Raw genomic sequence first — 20658 nt, 5'->3', positions numbered from 1 at the left:
ATGAGAGTTAAGTGTCTTGCCCAAGAACACAACGCAGCTCCCCGGTTAGGGCTTAAACCCGGGTCGTTCGTTCGTTCGAGCGCGCTAACCATTAGCTCACCGCACCTCCGATTGATAATTCAGTTTAAATTCCCTTTATTAATTTTAGGAAGGAAAAAATGCAAAGGTGCTAGCATTTGGTGTTGGCCCATCCATACGTGAAGAGGATCTTAACGAGATGGCAGGAGAGAACAATTGGTTCTATGTGGAAAAGTTCACAGAAATGAAGCATAGAATCTTCGATATTCTGGAAATGGCTTGTAATAGCACCGCCCCAGCAATGCAGCCGTAAGGGTGTTAACCTCGAAGAAGCTTTTAGGTATTATATATTGTTAATAAAATCAATCCCAAGCAACTTAAGCTCAAGCCATTTAAGGGTTTTTTGGTAATTTATTGTTTTTTTCTTGCTTTCTCCCTTTTGTATTTTTATTTCTTGTATTATTTTTATTTTTTTTCTTATAATTATATTTTTTTTTTTTTTGTTTTTTTTTAAATTTTTTTTTTTCGCGTGTTAAAAAAAATTTTATATAGGAATTTATTTTGGGCTCCCGGATTGTGTTCTTAAAAAAGATTTCGTTATATCGAGGTTCTTATATCAGGTATGCTCCAAAAATTTACTGTAACTTTGGCCGGGCTGAAGAAAACGTCGTTATACCGAGGTCTTCGTTATATAGAGGTTCGTTAAATCGAGGTTCCACTGTAGTGGCTTGCGGTAAACATCAACGGCTAATAAAGCATTGGTTAATAAGGTCTTCCATGCATCTTAACGAGTAAGCCCCTTAAATACCATATTTTCTCGATCTAATGCTCACCTATTTCAAACCTTGGCGGCCTGGTGGACCCAGCGTTTATTTCACTCCGAAAATATATTCAAGCGTGGTGTCCACTAAGAAAGGGTTTATATACATCATTTTTTACAGACATGAAGAGTACTCCCATTACAACTACAGCTTTTTATACCTTAAATAAGGGATTGGAGAGCTCATTTACAACTCGATATTGGGGACCAAGCGTTAAATCAAGAAAATACCGTGTGCGATAGTGATCTGAGTACGACCTTTACTAATAATAACGGACTTGGCGATTGACTTTCAAAGTAGTTAATTCCTACGTCAAAATATTGTAACCTACATGGCTGCATCTAATCATAGTTTTACAGCTGTTGTTTTTGTTGTTTTTCTTCTTCTTTTTATCCTTCGCCATCATGCCATCTTGTGGCTTCATTGTGCCTTCGTCTTCATCTGGATCTGCTGTATCTTCATCTTCATTCTCATCATTATTTCCATTTTCCTTTTCGTTATCATTATTCCTGTAATAAATTTGCGTTCAAACCTTTTTCCGGGGGGAGAGGGTATGCAGGGTCAAGGGGAATGACTGGTACATGCTTCGTAAATCGTTATTTATATTGTTTCCTTGCAGAGCTATTCGACGAGGTGATGCAGGCAACGGTTGGGTTACGTTCCTTTCACAAGATGATTCAGTGGGATAAAACTAATAACACTCAAATAAAGGACGCATGGCCATAGAATACTAAGGGATCACTTTTGGCAGGGGAAAAGTATGGAGAAATTTCATGATACGTGGTAGTGTGTATAGTATGATCTTCCTGGTGAGAGTAGTACTGAACTACTCTCACCCGGACGATTGCAGTATACGACCTACTTATACAGTTTTTGGGTTCAAACCATTTACTTTATTTTGACATGTGGTGTTATAAAGTGGTTTAAATAAAAGCAATATTAATCATACTTGTGGTCAAGACAAGTTTAACTATACCCGATATCTAACAAGTGTCACAATTGTGCCAGGTTATCTCCATCCCTACAATTTTTCAAGTTTTCCCGACAATTCGCTGGTACCCATTTATACACTTGCTTTAACGGCCGTACCTAGAATTTTTTGTCTGAATTTTGAATTTTGTCTAGATGTTTTGCCCCTGCTAAACTCCGTTGCGGGTGCAAACTTCTATATAGCTATAAGAAATGGTCCAGCAAAATCGAACACTATGTTAGAAATTTAGTTTTCCTGGCGGGGGCAACTGCCCCCTGCCCCCCTGCCCCCAAACGTTTCCTCAGCACGCGCGCTCAGTGAATGACGTGACATGACGCTGCCACAAGAATTACGTGCGCAGCAGGGATACGCATAAACAATTAGCGCGAAGGTTCTTAAGAGAGAACTTTGGAGTAAAGTGTCTTGCCTAAGGCAAAGACCTGGGTTCGAAAAATCAACTGTCACATCGATAAAGTCTGAAGCATCAACTGGTAAAGCAGGAAGCATCAAATTTCCTACCACAGCTTTATTCCTTTAAGGTAATTCCCTATTATGGCATTGTGCATCCTTACTGCACAGAATTTTATGCGTAATTAGCGCGCGCACATAAACAAAATTGTGGCTTTTCTCTATGCGGCTTGTCTCGTGAGAGAGATAAATGGTCGTTTCAGTCTCGAAAACGAGTACGGCGACTTATCAGTTTTTCCTCGTATTTTGAGTGAAGCGATCAATTTATTTCTATAATGTAAATACAAATCAATTTCTATGGTAGAAAAATAAATTATCACCGGAAACCTGTTCTCAGCCAGTATTCGTAAAAAGATGATTGTGGCCTAGACAACACTATTTAAAGTTCCCTTATGACAAGCAACCAACATGCAAAGTTTGATTGAAAATCTATTTTCGGTTTTATTTCATGATCAGGGGAATTACCTATTTAAATCCTTAAATCTTATGTAGTTACCCTGTTAAGCGGCAAAGACTGGTGACTAGAACGAACGGCGAATTCCACTGTGCGCGATTTACAGTTGGTGGTGGCGACATTTCACCGCCGAAAAATTAAATGAGCCCGCAATTTTCGGTCTTGACTAGTTGGTTGCTAAGATTCACTGAAGATCTATTGCGCGTTCAGCTGTGAAAATAAAATGGTTCCGTGCAAATCGCGCGGGAGCCAGTTTCAAACTAAAAGCAATGCAGTCGCAAAATTAACTAAAAATGAAATTTGACCAAGCACCGGTCGTTATAATCGATAAGTTCAAGAATGTTAGGAGAGAGCGTGACTTATCCGACATACTCTTCGAGTTGCTGCGATTTTTTGTTTTCACGTGACGTCATCAAGATTATAAGGTCCCTGAAATTTCAGTCGACTTTCTTTAACTCGAACCTTCAAGGGAAATTGAAAAAGGTTCGAGTTATCGGGAGTGGAGAACAAAGAACAGGCCGGAAATAAGGGAAAAACGGTGTTTACTGTTTTTCTACAGTGTACATTTTAAATTTAGTTATAGTATCGACTCGTGTACGTTTTTATTTCATAATAATTTCGATGTTTTGGACTACAGTACACTGTTTGTTTTGACTTGGCACTTATTGACAGTCGTGGTTCGAGTTAACGAGGGTAAAATGATACACAAAAAAATGCAGAAAATGACCTGGAGGGAAACGAAAATTGCTTCGAGTTAGCGGGGTTTTCGAGTTATCGAGGGTAAAATGACAGTAAATGTATGACGGAAATCTGGGGGGGAAATCGATTTGGGTTCGAGTTAGCACGAGGGTCAAGTTAGCGAGGGTGCGAGTTATCGGGAGTCGACTGTACCCTGTTTTAGCTCCCTTTGTCTTAAAAGAGGAGCGTTTTGAATTTTGGAGTTTTCACTCCACACGACATCAAGGTAGCCACCAGAAGGCAACCACATAAGTTTCAAAAATCAAAATTACTAATCCTGTGATTTTAGCAGTCTGAAAAGTTGTGAGAAGTGTTTTTGTGACTGTTTATTTGTTCATAAAGGTGAACTGATCGGTTTTTATAACAGAAATGTATTTCTGATGTTTTCATTGATTTTTGGCCGCCATATTGGTGCTAATCGGTGGGGCACCAATGTGGTTTCCATATGGAGAACCAAAAAATTGTGTGTCGAACGTTTTGACGGATAACTCGTGTACAGAATACCGCACAGACTGTTAAAACGTCGGAAAAAGAGATTATTCATTAACTTTTCAAATTCTTGACTTTTTTACTTAATCGTTTTGGTTTTATGTTTTCCTGGCGTGAGCCTAGAGCAACTGCGCGACATTTGTTATATTTAATGGTCAGCTCTGGTTCCCTTTTGTCATTTTATTTAGCTGGCGTTACAAAAATTTCCTATTTTCTTTATCATAAAGGGGTCTCCGATTTTGAGCTGTATAATGAAAGCAATAAAAAAGTATATTTTTTTATTTGTTAATAGAGAAATTACACGATATAATACATTTCTTACAGAACATAACATTGCTTAGGGTTATACCTTGTTTATTTGCTAACAATAAGTTTCTGTTACTATTTAGCATTCTTCTTACAGTACAATGCTACTTCACTAACAACAACATTTTGCTTTCACCAAACTCGTCACATTAATACAATACTTACAATTCACTGCTAAAATGCAATACCAAATGAAAGCGGTAAAACTAGTCATTCAAAAACGTTTACCAAATGTAAAGGGGAAAAATTAATGAAAATTACCGGCAGCCCGAGGTAAGATAATGTTAATGATGTTAATTTAAACCCAAAAAGTACACCAATTTATGTACTTGTGGCCGGCAATTTAAACGAGGATTGAGAAAATTTGAGTTATATCACATGCTCGATAATGCCGTAAAAAATGACTATTAAATTAACGTTTTTGATATCGTGAAAACCTATTTTGAATAATTTCAGTTTGACTGGACTTGCTTAAGCCCTAAAGTTTTTCTGTAGAAGTCAAGGCACATTTTATTAATGAAAACCGGAAACGAGTCGTTTATGAAATAATTCAAGAGTTAAATGACGGAATGTCACAATTATTTTTGCCATTTTACCTTTTCAAATGAACACTTCTTTGACTGCTGTTCATGTGATTTACCAAGCAGAAGAAGAAGCAGAAGCAAAAATCAGGGAGTTCCTAGTATTTAGCTTCTTAGAAGTCCACATTAACCTCATCGGCGGAAATCTCAAGCCGTATGACGGGATATCCAATTTGTCTGGCATTTTTTAAGTTTCTGTAGCATTAAGCGGCTAGGAATATTTCTACTCCCCCCTGAATGGGATGCTAGTCCATTGCAGGGTCCCCCCCCCCCCCCCCAGCATTATGTCGCCGGTACCCATTTATACACCTGGGTAGAGATGACTGAACACAAGTGACCCCGGCCGACGCTCAAACTCGGACCGCTCGATCCGGAGTCCGGCGCTCTAACCATTAGACCACCGCGCCTCCCATGGCATTTACTAAGAAAACACAAAATTCTGAGATTAAGTAGCACCTATACACGTTCGCTTTCCCTAAAGAAAAGAAAGATGAAAAGGTCAATCTTGTTCATTTTGGAAATAAATAAGATCTGTAATGATGCTGCACACGACCCAATGCCTGATGCTTGCCCTTTATGATGCTGCACCCATAGGAGAGAGGCGAGAGATCAGTTTATGCAATGTCTGCTAAACAGTTTAGAAAGCAAATGTTATGACCATGCAACAACCTGACGGGCATATGATTATTTTTAAGACAGAAAAAACAGTTTCCACTAGAGAGTTAGACATGCGCTTTTAAACAGAAACCTGGATACAACATTCGGGCACGCCTGAGTTTGTGAGCAAACCAGAGAAAGCTAAAAATACAATAACCGAGGTTGTGAATTTACTATTAACTTCTGAGACGAAGTCGAGGCAAATATTCACCAGGTTATACTTCCCAAACTGAAATACAGTTTCTATTGGACGAGAACGTATCACGTGACGCGCGTCAAAACTCTCAAATTGTGATCAAGGGGAACGAAATTTAGTTCGAGTTAGCGGGGTCTCGAGTTATCTGAGTTCGAGTAAGCCGAGTACAAATGACTGAAAAGTGGGGTCAAATGCAAGGGAAATGGAAGTTTGTTCGAGTTAGCGGGGTTATCCGAGTTACCGGGGTATAGCGCGGTGAATATAGCCTTATAAGCCGAGCTTCTTGACCAATCGGAATGCCCGATTCTCATATCACCTCTGGAAATACATTAATGAATGCTATTCCAGCCTTCAAGGCGCGTCTCAAAATAAGTATTTTCGGTGGCATACAACAGAGGGCGGAAAGGCCGTCTTCGTTTACCGGTAAGTTTAACTCGAGTAGATGTTTATTTAAAACTCGTCAAGAAATATTTCAGAACATTTGTAAGTTTACGTATTGTTTCTCCTCTATTCGCTATCACCTGTACAAATAAGAGTTTTCTTTGTCATCGTCTATTCATTGATGTGAAGAAAATTAACGTCTTTGGTTTAGCACATTGAAGTAGACAACGTTAGGAAGAATGGTTTAATAATATCGAGTTTAAAAACCACGACAATCAAAGTTAAACTATACGGACAATTATTTACATTTTGGTAGATTTTAGCTGCGTATTTATATTTAGAAGTATTAATTAAATAATGTGCCAAACAGCTTAAAATTTGTTTGTAGACTAACCAAGAACCTGGCCGGGTCATGAGCACTTAACTAACTGATGTAGGCTAATTATTTAAGCAATTTAATAGAAAGAAAGTCAAATTCATACATTTTAAGTTCATACATTTCAGCTGTATGTATATCTAAAGGATGTTTTCCGTTAGAGCTGATCGTGCGCCAGTGTACATGTTTCTGAAATAGATTACCGTTGTCAAGGTTGTAAAATTCAAGTAATGTTTAATAAATGAGCAGTAGTGTTTTATCAGGTTTAAAACACGCGAGGCGCAGCCGAGTGTTTTAGACGAACTGCGAATTGAACTGAACGGCTTAAAAATCTTCTGATGTAGATCAACTCATTCTTGCACTAAAATTTAGCTTTCGGGTTATTTTGACCTAGAAAATTGGACGTAAAGTTTAGCCGTGTCTTTATCAGATATAAAGACACTCATTAAACATTAATTTCTTTTGTATTTTCTTTATGAATTATTAATGTGTTTTTTAATCTCTGGGAAAGAAACTTGGTCAATTTGTATAGTGCTAAAGAAGAATGCTTATTTCTTCAGGTCTTTCAAAATAGGAAATCCACAGTATTTGCTTGACGGGTTAGAAAGAACTGAATTTCATGATCATCGACATAACGTCTTAATGGTTTTTTTAGATAGAAAGCCCGCTTCTAAAAGAGACCTGCGTACACTATTTGGGATAGCTCATTGACCACTGCCCACGCAACGTTGACGTTCGAAGCCAAATTTGTCCATTGATGAGTGTAGTCATAAATCTTTAACTTCAACATAACTTTATCTTTCAATTCGCCTTTGGCGATTGGCAAATAATTGGAAATTAGCTAGAGCTTGTGAGCCAATAAGAAAAGGTCAAAATGCAATAATCGAGGTTGAGAATTTACTTATAAATATTATACCCGCCTACAAAGCACGTCTTGAAATACGTATTCTCTGTGGCGTCCAACATCGGGCGGAAGGGCCATCTGTGATCACAGGTAAATTTTTCGTGAGTAGCTTTTTATTGAACACTCGTCAAGAAGTGTTTTAGAAGATTCATGTTTTTACGTATTGCTTCTCGTCTACTTTCTATCACCAGTTCTAATGTTAATTTTTTGTCATCGTCTATTCATTGACTTGAGAAAAATTATAGTGTGTAGCTTACCGCTTTGAAGCAGACAGTTTTAGGCAGCATGGTTTTAGGAGATCGAGTTTTAAAAAAGGCAGTAATCAAAGTTCAACTCTATTGGGACAGTTTTTTACGCTCTGGTAGATTATAAGGTGTATTTATATTAAGATGTGCTAATTTAATAACCATTATAAAAGAACCAACACTTCGATGTGTGTTGCATAGCTTACAATTTGTTTACCGACTCATTACAACCTGGCCGGGTAATAAGCACTTAACTTACTGATGTAGGCTACTGTAATTTTAGCACTTTTCTTGATAGAAAGAAAGTCAAATTCATTCATTTTAAGCTGTATATCTAAATGATGTTTTGCATTAGAACCGTTCGTGCGCCATTCATGTTTCTGAAATAGATCACCGTTGTCAACGTTATTAAATTCAATCTCTGGGAAAGAACCTTGGGTCGATTTGGATAGTGCTAAAGAAGAGTGTTTCTTTCTTCAGGCCTTTATAAAAACAGGATATACATGGCTGGTATCTGCTAAACGGGTTAGAAAGCACATTTTTAACACAGTAAGACTGAAAAACAGTTTCCATTAGAGAGCTAGACCTGCGGCGCTATTTAAAAAGAATCGCGGATACAACATTCAAGCGTGCCCCCGCCGAGTGCGCTTCCAATCAAATTTTTATTGAAGCCAGCGCCCACACAACGATCACGAAGCCTTTCTGGGAAATGGGGAGAGGAACGGGGAGAGGTGAAAAGTAAGCACGCGGAGCCTGGAGAGAATCGAAACGAAAGCGCGCGGGGGACACTGGGAAGGGGAAAGGAAAGGAGAGGAGCCTCCGCTGCTTCGCCCTTCCCGTCGTCCTCCGCGCCCCCTATTTTTCATTTTTCGTGTTTTCGCCTTCCTCCCCCCGTTTTTTCGCTTTCCTCCACTAAAGGAGCCTCCGCGGAGGAGAGAGATCACGAAGCCAAATTTGCTCGATTGGCGATGAGCTGATGGTAAAAATTGGATAAAGAAGTAACAGCAAAAATGGCAGCCGTATCAAGTCTGATGAGATGTGCAGTAGACTACAAATTTAAATGCTTTAAAAATTAAATGGGTTTAAATCAATAACCTTCAAATCTTGTAAACTTTTAGGATGAAAAATCTTACCTGCGATGTCACGCGCAGAAAATGATTAATTACATGTTTGCGTCTAATTTTAGCATGAAACTGAATTCAATTAAGTATATTGGAAGGTAGCTAGACTAAAATTTTATCTTTTAAGTCGAAACTCCAAGCGCAGAATACAGATTCCCTTTTTACTGCGCATTGCCCTAAAATTCTTCAATGTTATCTACGATAGATTGTTGAGTCATTTAGACAGTGTCCCGTGGTTCATGAATCTCTCAATTCCCATCTATGAGATATTACCAGCGCATGGCCGGGAGATGGGCTGTCGCTGACTCATTTATTTTCCTTTTCTTCAAACGCGACAACAGAAACAATTAAAAATATCTTTCTTTTAGTTATATTTTTACAAGACTTCCTTAACTACCAGCAGTGTCCTTTTTCTCCTTCGTAGGTTTTCTTCTTTAGGTATTTTCTTAATGATATACATAATTAAGGTGAACAGGAACACTGCCGCAAAGATACCAAAACGGGAAGCGATATTTGTGTAGCTGTACTGTTCCTGGTACGCAATGGGATGTGTGCAGCTATTGTGAGGTGCTTGTAGTTGCAATAGAAACTAAAACAGATATTCTTTTAGAGTATTTTGTTATTACAAATGTTTTTTTTTTTTCAGATAAATATGAATCGCAATTTGCATTTTGGAGTCTTTTTGGTGCTTGCTTCACTGCATGGTAAGAAAACTACAATTATTTTAGGCAATCCAGCGACAGTATTGTAAGCAGCAATAATTTCAATGTTGTCCTGTGGGATATGCTGTAATCATCGTGGTTCTTTGAGCTGCTTACGATGGTGGCAGTTTTTGCATAACGTTTATCGATATGTACAATATACATTGTGAATCATAATAATTTTTATTTTACAGTCAAAACTTATTGAAGCACTTTTTCCAAACAGAAAGTCATGATGAATCTATCATGATGGGGATTTGACTACATTCTTTACGTCAATACCCCATTGAAGAAATGAATATTCAATGATCCAATCTACATTCGAGTTTAGGCCCTTTGCAAAAAAAAAAACATGTCACGTGACCTGCTTAATCATAAAAAGGTAGTGGTGAATCCTAAAATAGATGCCAAAATTCAAACGAGCGTGATGAAGACAACCCATTTCGAGGCCAACACTTTAGCGCCATATTTTGGGGAATTGGAAAATTGGAAAAAATGTCATCCAGCAGCTTTTTAAGTAAAAATCTTCTTAATTATTAAAACTTTCTAACCGCTATAGAAAGATTAACACTTCCCAATTCCCAGCCCAAATCCAATTTCCCAGCCTATCAAATCCCAGGCTCAGTTCCATTGTCTTTTTGTTTGTGATTCCCAGTCTTGGTGACCCAAATCTCATTTTTCCAGTGAAAATTTGCCCAAATCCCAGTTCCCATTTCACTCCTTCCGGCAACTCATTGAGTTATCAATGGTCCAAAATGGGCAATTTTACTATCTTTTTATTTCATGGGTAAAAATGCCTCAGCCTTATGTGCCTCCTAGGCGCGAAGAGGATTATGTAATACAATGCAATCCTTAAACACCTACCGGAATGCCAGATCTATCAAGGGTGTATTCAACCATTCACCTGACCTCCCATTCTGACCGCTACTCAAACAACCAATCGCCAATCGCCAATTGCATTTATTCGGATTATCCAATATTTTAGTTAAGTTTGCCTACTTCATTATTCGTGTCGTTTTTTCGTTTGAATCTATTTAATTTAATTCATTATTCTTCAACTAGGAGCTGTCAAGGGCGAAGTTGGTAAGCAATTATAACTAATCTGTAAAAGTTGTTGTGTAAGCAGAATCCTTGCTTTCAAAATTCTCGCCTTTTTGCCAAACGTGATCCAACAGTTGCCATTATCGATACAGTCGGCGAAAATTAAATTAACAAAGCTAGCCCCGTTATCGAGATGACTACGTAACACGACGTATTTAAGTTGTCTATAAGAAAGATTTTGTAGAACCCTGAGCTAAAATGTAGTAAAATTCAGTGTAGAATGTAATTAAAAGAAATTGGAGAGGACGCTGTTTTGTTCATTTCAGTAAATGGCTGCAAGCAAGGCATAGATCTGGGAATCATAGTGGACAGATCAAAGAGTGTCGGAAAGGATAACTTCATAATAGTGAAAGAGGCTCTCAAGAGTTTCATGGGCAACTTCAACATCACTCCTGACGGAACTCATGTATCGCCTATTTTCTATGCTGGTTCACCTTATCACATGTTCAATCTGAGCGATCCGCGATACCACAGCAACCAGGCCGTGGTGAACAGCATCGACTCCCTACCAGACAGACTATTTTCTGGCACCCGGACGGATCTGCCGTTGATGAAGGCACACGATGAGCTTTTTGCAAGTGGTCAGGACAGAGCAAAGCGACCAAATGTACTTGTGGTATTCACTGATGGAAGCACTGCCTCAGAGTCAGCGCCGTACAGCGAAACAGTTCCACCACTTGAAGTAGGATCTCTTTAGCCCGTGAACAGGCTCCTTTCTGCACAAAGGAGGCTACGCTCTCAGGCTTTTATCTTTTACTATTCGATTAAGGGGCACTATCATGAGCAATTCAAATGCAAAAAGACATATTTACATCAATGGACATAGAAATAATGGTCTAGTTTGGTTAAAAACTACAATACTAGTGCACTGAAGCTTTTAAAATGGGGGTATCATGACTTACGCATCCACAAGGATTTTGATCTCAAACTAAGAAGCCGGACAGACGTTTTAAAATTCTGTCTTTGTGTGGACGGAAACATCGTAAGAAACCAATTACAGTCTGCTATCCCTTCATTGCAATTTATGATATCTTTAATTTGGTATTCTATTCTTGTGTACGAGAGGAAGAAATTTAATCAATTTTAGCACCGTTTTGACTAAAAAACGGCCAAGGCCCACGATTGTGCCATTTAAGAACATACAGTTTGTCGACTGTGCTCCCGGACTGTGGACTAAAATATAAATGAATAGATTGAAGCAAAACAGTGTTTTTTCTTCTTCTTTGCCTAAATTAAGGACAAAGGAGTCAATATCATTGCGGTTGGAATTGGAAAAGGTATAAAAACGGAAGAACTGGAAAAAATTGCTGGCGAACGCGGTTCAGTGGTGCAGGTTGCGGATTTCAGTGCCCTTGCTGGAAAAATGAACGATATATTGGCTGAAGTTTGTGGTAAGCACACCTTGATTTGTTTCATTTATTGATATTGATTGACTGATCCTTGATTTGTCAATGTTTCAATTTATTTGATTGAGATCGGTTGGTTGGTTGGTTGGTTGGCTGATCCATTTGATGGGTTTATTGTTTGGTTTACAGTCAACTCCCTCTACAACGGACACGTTCGGGACCACCATTTGGTGTCCGTTATACAGGAAGTCCGTATTAACGAGAGTTATATTTAGTAATTCTTATCCTGACCGTAATAACGGGGTGTCCGTAATAGCAAGGTGTCCGCAAGGCGAGAGTTGTCTGTATTTGTCAGTCATTTATGACACATTAACAGATTGATTGATTGATTGATTAATTGATTGTTTGATTGATTGATTGATTATTTGAACAAATGATTGGCTGGTTGTGATATTTAAAAAAAAGATCAATTCAATAAATGATTGTTTGACGGTCGTTCGTTCGTTCGGTGCAATGGCTAATTGCTTGCATATTTCTTGTTTGATAGATTTATTGTATGCTTACCAGGCCCCAGTTGTTCAAAAGGGTGGATAACGCTATCCACAGAATAAATCGCTATCCAGTGGATAAGTGTTGAAAAAAACATTCTACGCTATACAATGGATAGTGATTTATCCGGTGGATAGCGTTATCCACCTTTTGAACAACTGGGCCCAGACTTAACGTTTTCGTCTATCTTTACTTTCGTTGCACCTTTCAGTTATCAACGGTGGCTACACATCTTGGTCAACCTGGTCAGAATGCAGTGTAACTTGTGGCGCAGGAATCAGGACACGCTCGAGAAACTGCACAAACCCGGAGCCAAGTGGAGGCGGGAAAAATTGCGATGACATAGGACCGGCTGAAGGACAGGAAGATTGCAACCTACCAGAATGCGAGGAATGTAGGTTTTACTTCACCTATTACCACAATGTAAATAATTACCAACGATTCTAACTGGTGTTTTCTCTTCACAATTAAATGAAAATGTGAAACCGACGTATAGTTTAGCTTAAGCTGCGAAAATTGAGGTATACTGGTAATAAAAATTGAAACCTTTAGTCCTATCATTAATTCGCAAAGTATCAGTTTTGCTTGTTTACTTGTTATTCCTTAATTTCAACTTTCGGCTTCGGCAAATAATTGATCTGCGAGACACTGACAAATCAGGATATTTTTCGAGAACCGAGTTCAATAAATGTTTTATCGTTCGATCACTAAATTTGTTTCGCACAAAGTACCTTCGCCTTCGGGAACTACATGGAAACCGCACTCTCTTGCTGAATTAATGCAGACGAAAGCATAACTTTGCCTTCAATAACACGAGCGGGTCTTCATCCAATTCTCTTTCTTTTAGATATTGCCGAAATACAATAAGAGGAAATTTCATTGCCTTCTTTGTAGTTTTGCTGTATTTTCGGGCCTAGTAGACAAATCCAACCGCTCCTCTCCATCACTGGAAAACTAGCTGCCATTTTTCTATGAAGTGGACGCAACTACGCATGAGCAGAATATTATTTGTAGCAAAATCACTGTCAGACGCTAATGCGCACGAGCAGACCGTTATTTGTAGGCAATTATTTGTAGATGACGTGTTGGGCTTTCGGCCAATGAAAAGGAAGAAAAAATTGCATCGAATGATAAATGCTTTTCTTTGCAGTTTGCTTTCATTTACGATGTCGAAGCAGGATGCTTTATTTCGACGCCAAGGGTGGTTAGAAAATTGTTATATAAAAAAGTTAACGTTTACTTTCTCACAATACAGCTATTGACGGAGGATATACCCGATGGACTTCTTGGACGAAGTGCAGCGCAACTTGCGGCAAAGGAACGCGGTTACGCTTTCGAACCTGTACTAACCCACCACCGAATGCCGGTGGCAAATCATGTGATCACATAGGTGAACCTCAAGAAACCGTGGAATGCAGTAAGAAAACGTGCAAGGAAGGTAGGCTAAACAAAAGTCAATTAATAAGAAACTTACTGTTTATGAGGAGAATTGAAGAATAATCAAATGATGATAATTGTGATGATAATGATGATGATGATGACGACGACGATGATGATGATGATGACGACGATGATGATGATCATGATGATGACGATTGATGATGACGACAGCGATGACGACAAAATGATGACGTCGATTACGGCGATAATGGCAATGGCGATGATGGTAGTGGTGGTAATAGTCCGATAGTGGTGATGGTGATGATGATGTTTGTTGTAACTGACGGCAGTGATAATGTCATAGTGATGATAATCGCGCAGATAATTTTTATTATCCTCGTTTGGTGGAATGTTAAAATTGTGCTAAGACTTTCCTCCGTTTTTCGTTCTTTGTTACAGAGCCAGCCCCATGCGACCAGGGACTCGATCTGGGCATTTTAATCGACCGTTCACTGAGCATCCGGCGAAGAAACCTCGAGCGCCTGCTAAAAATCTTCATGCCCAGTTTTTTGAAGAAATTCCAGATTTCTAAAAAGAAAACGAACATTGGTATTACAATGTACGACAAGGCTGCAGAGCTAGTTGCCCCATTTAATGGGCCAAACTCCAGATCCCTGAAGAAGGCGACAAAATTTGTGAAAAGCCTTCATCCAGGTGTTTACCTGCAGACGCGTACAGACAAAGGACTAATAGCTATATCTAACCATGGGTTCACTAAGAAGGCGGGCGACAGGAGAAAGAGACAAAACGTGCTCTTGACTTTCACGGACGGGCGGGCGTGGCCACAGAGACGCATAAAACCTTTCTCGGAGACTGTTCCTCCACTTAAGGTGGGTGAATAATCACTTCCTTATTTTTCGTCATTTCCGATCCAGCTTCATTTATGGGGCCTCCGCTTATAGTGTGCATGAACTTTCATTTCCTTGGAAGTGGTGTAGCAGAGTGGTTTAGTGCTGGATTTGAAATCTGGAGGCCCTCAATTTTTTTTAACAAACTGGCCAGTCTCCAACCAGATGAGATTCTCAACAAGTTTCTGTTCTACATGTACAAGTTAGCAATTGGTCCGAGTTTTGTATGGACGAAGTGAACGAGGCGCAGTCGAGCTGACTTTCGCTATAGAAAACAAAAGCGAGTAGTCTTACTGTTTGTGTACATTGACTCAAAAGGATTGCAGTTCAAAACCAACGTTTTCATTTATTATTAAGCGAAACTGAATAGCATGCAAGCCACTACGGGTCCACCGAGCAGCCTTGTAGCTCTCAAGTGGGAAAAGTGGTAAAACGTTATAAAAGCTGTTCAAGTGTAAAAGTATCAAACTGGATGAGGATTATGATAAAATGTAAATTAACGACAGGTAAACCGTGTTTAAACTGAAACCAGACCTTTTTTGTATCACCAGGAAAGAATCGTCATTTTCGAATTAAATATTAATTGTGATTCGTTACTTTTCTCTGTTTCTTTAATTTGTTTCGCATTTCGTGACTTTTGTGTCAGTGAAGAGTATAACATCATCGTTCTATTTTGCAGCCTTTCTTGGCGGTCAAAATGCATTTTGTTACTATAACGGAAAACGAAAAATGCGTACTTGACTAAACTCAAACATGACACAGATTGGACCGCAGTGGTTTGTCAGATCACTCCATGCTTATTCGTATTTTCTGTTTTGTTTCGTGTATCGTTAGGCAGAGAAAAAATGCCACATGGTTGCTGTTGGGTATGGTTTGCCACATAAGCTGAACGTGAGTCAGCTTCAGGAGATCGGCGGTGATAATGTGATCCTGGTTCGGAAGCCAAATCGCATCAAGAGAATGGTCAAGAAAATCAAAAAGGCTGTCTGCCGTAAGTTACACCAATACCTTTATGTGTAGTAAATAATAAAGATGGTAAATTTTAAGCTGGGTGATAAATAATGAAGATGAATTGTTCAACAATGACACGAGCATGGGATAAAGAAAGAATCCGAGACCCCGAGGGGAATCGAACCCATGGCCTCCCAGATACCGGTTGGGCGCTCTTACCAACTAAGCTACGAAAGTCTCGTGGTGAGCTGGACCATTTACTACGGTTGTATACGTGTCACGCGTCCTGCATACTGCTAGGATCAGCAATGTCGAAATCATCAAGTGTGTAGTAAATAAACATGATAAAACAGATGGTAAATTTTAAGCTCAGTGATAAATAATGAAGATGCATTGTTCAACAATGATACGAGCATGGGTCAAAGGTCAGTGGTCAGTGAACAGCTTAAAGCCCAGCGCTTTTAACGTGACATCAGCATTTGGGACCAAGGGGTTCAAAAAGGCCGACTTCGATGACACTCTTCTGGCTCTTTCGAGTTTCCAGAATTTTGTAGGATTGCCTCAACAGCTTCAATGTGAGAGTAAAACGTTACTTAGGTCCTTTAAGTCTGGAGAGATAAATGTAATTGTTGACAGCCATGCAATTGTATCTGTATTCACAGGGTTGTAAAAATATCTACTTTTACAGCTAGTTTTGAATTTTACTCAGTAATTCAATGCAAGACAAGAATTATTTCAGCTGTTATTTGAGCAGTTAACCTTTGAAAAGGCACTGCCGAACTGAATTTGTATTGGGTTGCAGTGCATTTGACCAAATTTATCATGGTTTCTACTCAAAACAATCACAAAACGTTCTATAACAAAATGGAGCAGTTTCTTGCCAAAAGCTTTCCTTGCGCGATTTTTAGTTTCGGTTTGCCTACCAGGATAGGGAGCAGTCCATACACGTATCAACGTTATTTTTATTGTTTTTGATCTGTTTATCTTGTTACAGAGGTGGATGGCGGTTACTCGAAATGGAGTATGTGGTCATTGTGTAGCGCCACGTGTGGCGTGGGAGTAAAAGTTCGAAGCAGAGTCTGCAATTCACCTCCGACACGAAAGGGAGGAAAAGGTTGTTCTAGACTGGGAGACGATCACGAAACAGCGGAATGCAATGAAGGCGAATGCCCAACAGGTATTTAAAATAATCCTAATTAAAAGAAATCACACATAATTTGCATTTTCTGTATAGAGGTATATCCCACAAGCGCACACTCTTGGGACCAGAAAAACACTTATGAGAGGTGACCGCTTATGGATGGTTAGAAATGAAGTGTTTGCTTGTGGCCGGGATCATAGCTAAGTGTCCACTTAGGAGAGGTGTCAGCTTATGGGAGGTATAAAATTCAGTGTTTGTAATAATAATAATAATAATAATAATAATAATAATAATAATAATAATAATAATAATAATAATAATAAAAAAAAAAAAAATAATAATAATAATAATAAGGTTTATTTGCATTCCAAATAACAACTTTGGCTCTTCTATGCAAATTATAAAAACTAAGATATGAGACTAAGATATATAATAAAATATGATAAAAAGTTATGATATAATGTACAATAATTTGCTAAAAAAATGTTAAAAAAAAAAAAAATTAAGCTATAGTAAAAATATACAATGTGTTAAGATAATATAAAAAATTGTAGGATAAAATGAAATTATTGTTTGTATATGGCTGGGACCATTACTGAGTGTCTACTTAGGAGTTCTGAGCGTGGTCAAACCTCTCTGGCAGTTTTTCTTTTTAATTCGTGAATTTTCGTTCATACTGAAGTGAACGAATGAGCAAGGAAAGATAAAATAGTTGCTGAGTGTAAATACATTTTCATTTTCTCAAATAAACGAGTATTTTTACTTTTTAAATGCTCCGCATCTGAACCAAAGTGCTTTGACAAATGGCACTGACAGATCCGCTTTCCCCTGTTTTCAAACACGTAGAACATTTTATTAAAGCTCCAAAGTATTTAGTGAATTAACAGCATATTGGTAAAGTATTAAACTTAACTGCTGTCCGCTAATGGGAGGTTAAGACTGCAGTGTATGCCAAAAGAGGAGACCATAAGTAAGTGTCCGCTTACGAGACATTATTCGTTAACAGAAGTTCATCTGTAATTCATTTCAGAACCATCACCATGTGAACACCAGAAACTAGACGTCTGCCTGATCGTGGATTCATCTTACAGTGTTGGTGTCAGGAATTTTGTCCGTGTAAAGACCTTCCTTATCCAGTTCATCGACCAGTTTGAGCCCGACACACACTTCAGCATCATTACGTTCTCTAGGAAACCCATTGTGCATTGCAAATTTGACGACCCGAAGTGTCAGTCTACAGATGGCACCCATGATCTGGTTTCTGAGATACCTGACAAAGTTTCCCGGGGTACTTACACCGACAAGGCTTTGGTCGCTGCCGATCAGATTGTTTACACGCCGGAGAATGGCGACAGAGCTGATGCGGCCAACGTGGTGGTAATCATTACAGACGGAAGGACGAGGGCGGGATCGCTACCATTTAACGTTACTATTCCTCCATTACGGGTACGTTTCTTATCGTAAAAAAAGTAATTAAAATGAAGTAGATACTATAGTTATTCAATGTTTTCGAGTGGCATTCCTTGTGAAGTGTAGCAGGGGCTTTTACGGGGATTTAGCTCTATGGCTGAGCGGGAAGTGCCCTGCCACCTTCCGAGATCTTTTATATCAAGTGGACCAAAGCATCATCAAGGAACATGGTGTTTAATGGAAACCTTAACTCTATCGCTTCCAGGCAGAACTCAAAGTTATTACAGAAAGGACAATTGTCATAAACGAGTCGTAGCCAATAGCGTTTCGACAACTCAGTTTGACTTACGTAAGCTATACAAATATAGAAAATTCTAAGGATATTACTTTTCACGCCCTTAAAACCTGGAGCTCATTACTTATTCGAAGGCTTTGTTCTAAGAGCAGGTGAAGAACACCTATACACTAGCTTTACGATAACAGAATATTGTGTTGTTTCAAAATCTACTTTTTTACCGAAAAATGTTCCGTAACACCCGGAATGACTTGATTTTTCATACACACGAACCTTAGGTGAGTGTGTATACAAAGAAAAATCATCGACTGGGATATTCACGGTATGCCACGAGCAAACATTACATAACCATTTTATCGCATGCCTCTTGCATGCGCATAACAGCAAATCAAGCTTACGAGACGACTATGCTTTCGTTGGGAAAACATGGAGGCCGTGATGAACAGCGGAAGCTTCCGTGGAATACGACCCGTGGGATACCGCAGAATATGCAACAACTGTCTTGGCTTCTGATTGGCTTTATTATGCAAAGCTCAAGGCATGGAATAAAAGGTTATTCCAAGTGGCGGCGGTAACTCCACGGTGCACCAGCGAATGGTATAGACTCCCAGTTTCCAGCTTGAAAGGATTAGACACAAGCTGTCATTCAGGTTGGTCTTACATTACCCAGCCCATTCACGGTCCTGGATGGAGCGGGAGGTACTGTGCCGAGACTATGTGTGAGAGTAATGAGGCTTGTCCAAGTAGGCCTTTCTCGATTATGCTAGCATTTTTTCCGGCATTTTTTGGGAAAACGAGCATTTTTTTTCGTTTTTTCTTTAAAAAGAATTGCTAGCATTTTTTTGTTATTTTTCATGACTGTGATCCAGATTTCAGCACTCAGAACTCAGAAGGATAAATTATCCTAAAGTTTTCCAATTTTGATTACCTAATTCGATTGGTTACTTGTCTGTGTGGTTTTTAATTAATTTTTTTTTTTTAAATTTAAATATATATTTTTTTAAATTTTTTTAATTTAAATATTTTTTTAATTTTAATTTTAATTTTTTTTTTATAAACAAACAATTATTAAGTATCGCCTGTTGTTGATATGAGCATATAATGTAAGAATTTGCACGTTTTGTTTGAAACAAAACAAAGCATTTTTGGAATTCAAGTGGCATTTTTTAAAGAAATCAGGCATTATTTTAGCATTTTTTTGGCTTTATGCAAGAATTTCTAGTAGCATTAAATGCCAGTTTTACTAGCATAATCGAGAAAGGCCTATGTCCAAGGCCACAACACAGTAACCCCTGCCAGGGCTTGAATTCGGACCTCGAGACGAAATTCCAGTGCGCTAAACATCAGGCCCTGGATGTTCAAAGGATGCATACTGCTTCCACAGGAGAAATCACTCTCCAGTGGACAGCATACTTTGTTTTGTGGACACTTTTCCACTTAATAGCGACTTATCCGGTGTATAGCGTTATCCACCATTTGTACAACTCGGCCCAAGCCAATACGCGTGCGTGAAACGCCCCCGTAAGATTCTGTAAGATGCTTTTTCTAATACCAGACATTCTTTTAATAATTTTAGGAAGGAAAAGGTGCCAAGATACTAGCATTTGGTGTTGGCCCGTCTATTCGTGAAGAGGATCTTAACGAGATGGCGGGAGAGAAGAATTGGTTCTACGTGGAAAATTACACAGAAATGAAAGATAGAATCTTTGATATTCTGAACATGGCTTGTAATACCACCGTCTCTGAAATGGGGCCGTGATGGTCTCAACCTCGATGAAGCTTTAAGGTATGGAAAATTGTCAATATAATCAATCCCATGCAAGTGGCTTTTGGTTACGCCATTCAGTGGCTTCCAGTAAACATCAAATGACAAATGAAGCTTTGCTTAATAAGCTCTTTGTCGTAATTTTACCACCAAAAGAAGCTAATGACGCCCTGATATCATGAAAGATCACGGTGCGATTTGTCAATTGACCAAGTTTGATGCTTTTAGGATGACCAGAGACGAAGATATGGGCATTGAATATGGAGGTATATCTATGACAAAATTCAATACTCAGTAGTTGAAATAAAATCATCGAAATCAGGAATGCAACAATCCAAAGTTGAATGGCAACAATCCGATTCAGCAAATAGCCATAATGCAAAAAG

At 38.8% G+C, this 20658-nt stretch overlaps 2 protein-coding genes across 2 annotated transcripts in view; both read left to right on the top strand.

The window, feature by feature from the left end:
• LOC144658675 (uncharacterized) overlaps positions 1-1787 on the top strand; it is a 131867-nt gene extending 130080 nt beyond the window's left edge. Inside the window, exons 13-14 of the mRNA XM_078519138.1 lie at positions 149-358; positions 1459-1787. Coding sequence (XP_078375264.1) covers positions 149-331 — 183 coding nt within the window. The 3' untranslated portion in view covers positions 332-358; positions 1459-1787. The remainder of the gene's footprint in view (positions 1-148; positions 359-1458) is intronic.
• Positions 1788-6071: 4284 nt separating this feature from the next.
• The window catches only part of LOC144658677 (coadhesin-like), a 39254-nt gene continuing 24667 nt past the window's right edge, over positions 6072-20658 (top strand). The window contains exons 1-12 of the mRNA XM_078519139.1: positions 6072-6121; positions 9372-9429; positions 10489-10509; positions 10794-11209; positions 11765-11918; positions 12634-12816; positions 13678-13860; positions 14262-14692; positions 15545-15701; positions 16656-16838; positions 17833-18248; positions 20084-20293. Of these exons, the coding sequence (XP_078375265.1) occupies positions 9378-9429; positions 10489-10509; positions 10794-11209; positions 11765-11918; positions 12634-12816; positions 13678-13860; positions 14262-14692; positions 15545-15701; positions 16656-16838; positions 17833-18248; positions 20084-20266 (2379 nt within the window). The 5' untranslated portion in view covers positions 6072-6121; positions 9372-9377 and the 3' untranslated portion in view covers positions 20267-20293. The remainder of the gene's footprint in view (positions 6122-9371; positions 9430-10488; positions 10510-10793; positions 11210-11764; positions 11919-12633; positions 12817-13677; positions 13861-14261; positions 14693-15544; positions 15702-16655; positions 16839-17832; positions 18249-20083; positions 20294-20658) is intronic.

This window comes from Oculina patagonica, chromosome 6 (assembly GCF_052425735.1).
Source record: "Oculina patagonica isolate OP01 chromosome 6, crgOcupat, whole genome shotgun sequence".
NCBI lineage: Eukaryota > Metazoa > Cnidaria > Anthozoa > Scleractinia > Oculinidae > Oculina > Oculina patagonica.
Note: the sequence above shows the minus strand (reverse complement) of the source record. Positions and strands in the feature narration are given on the sequence as shown.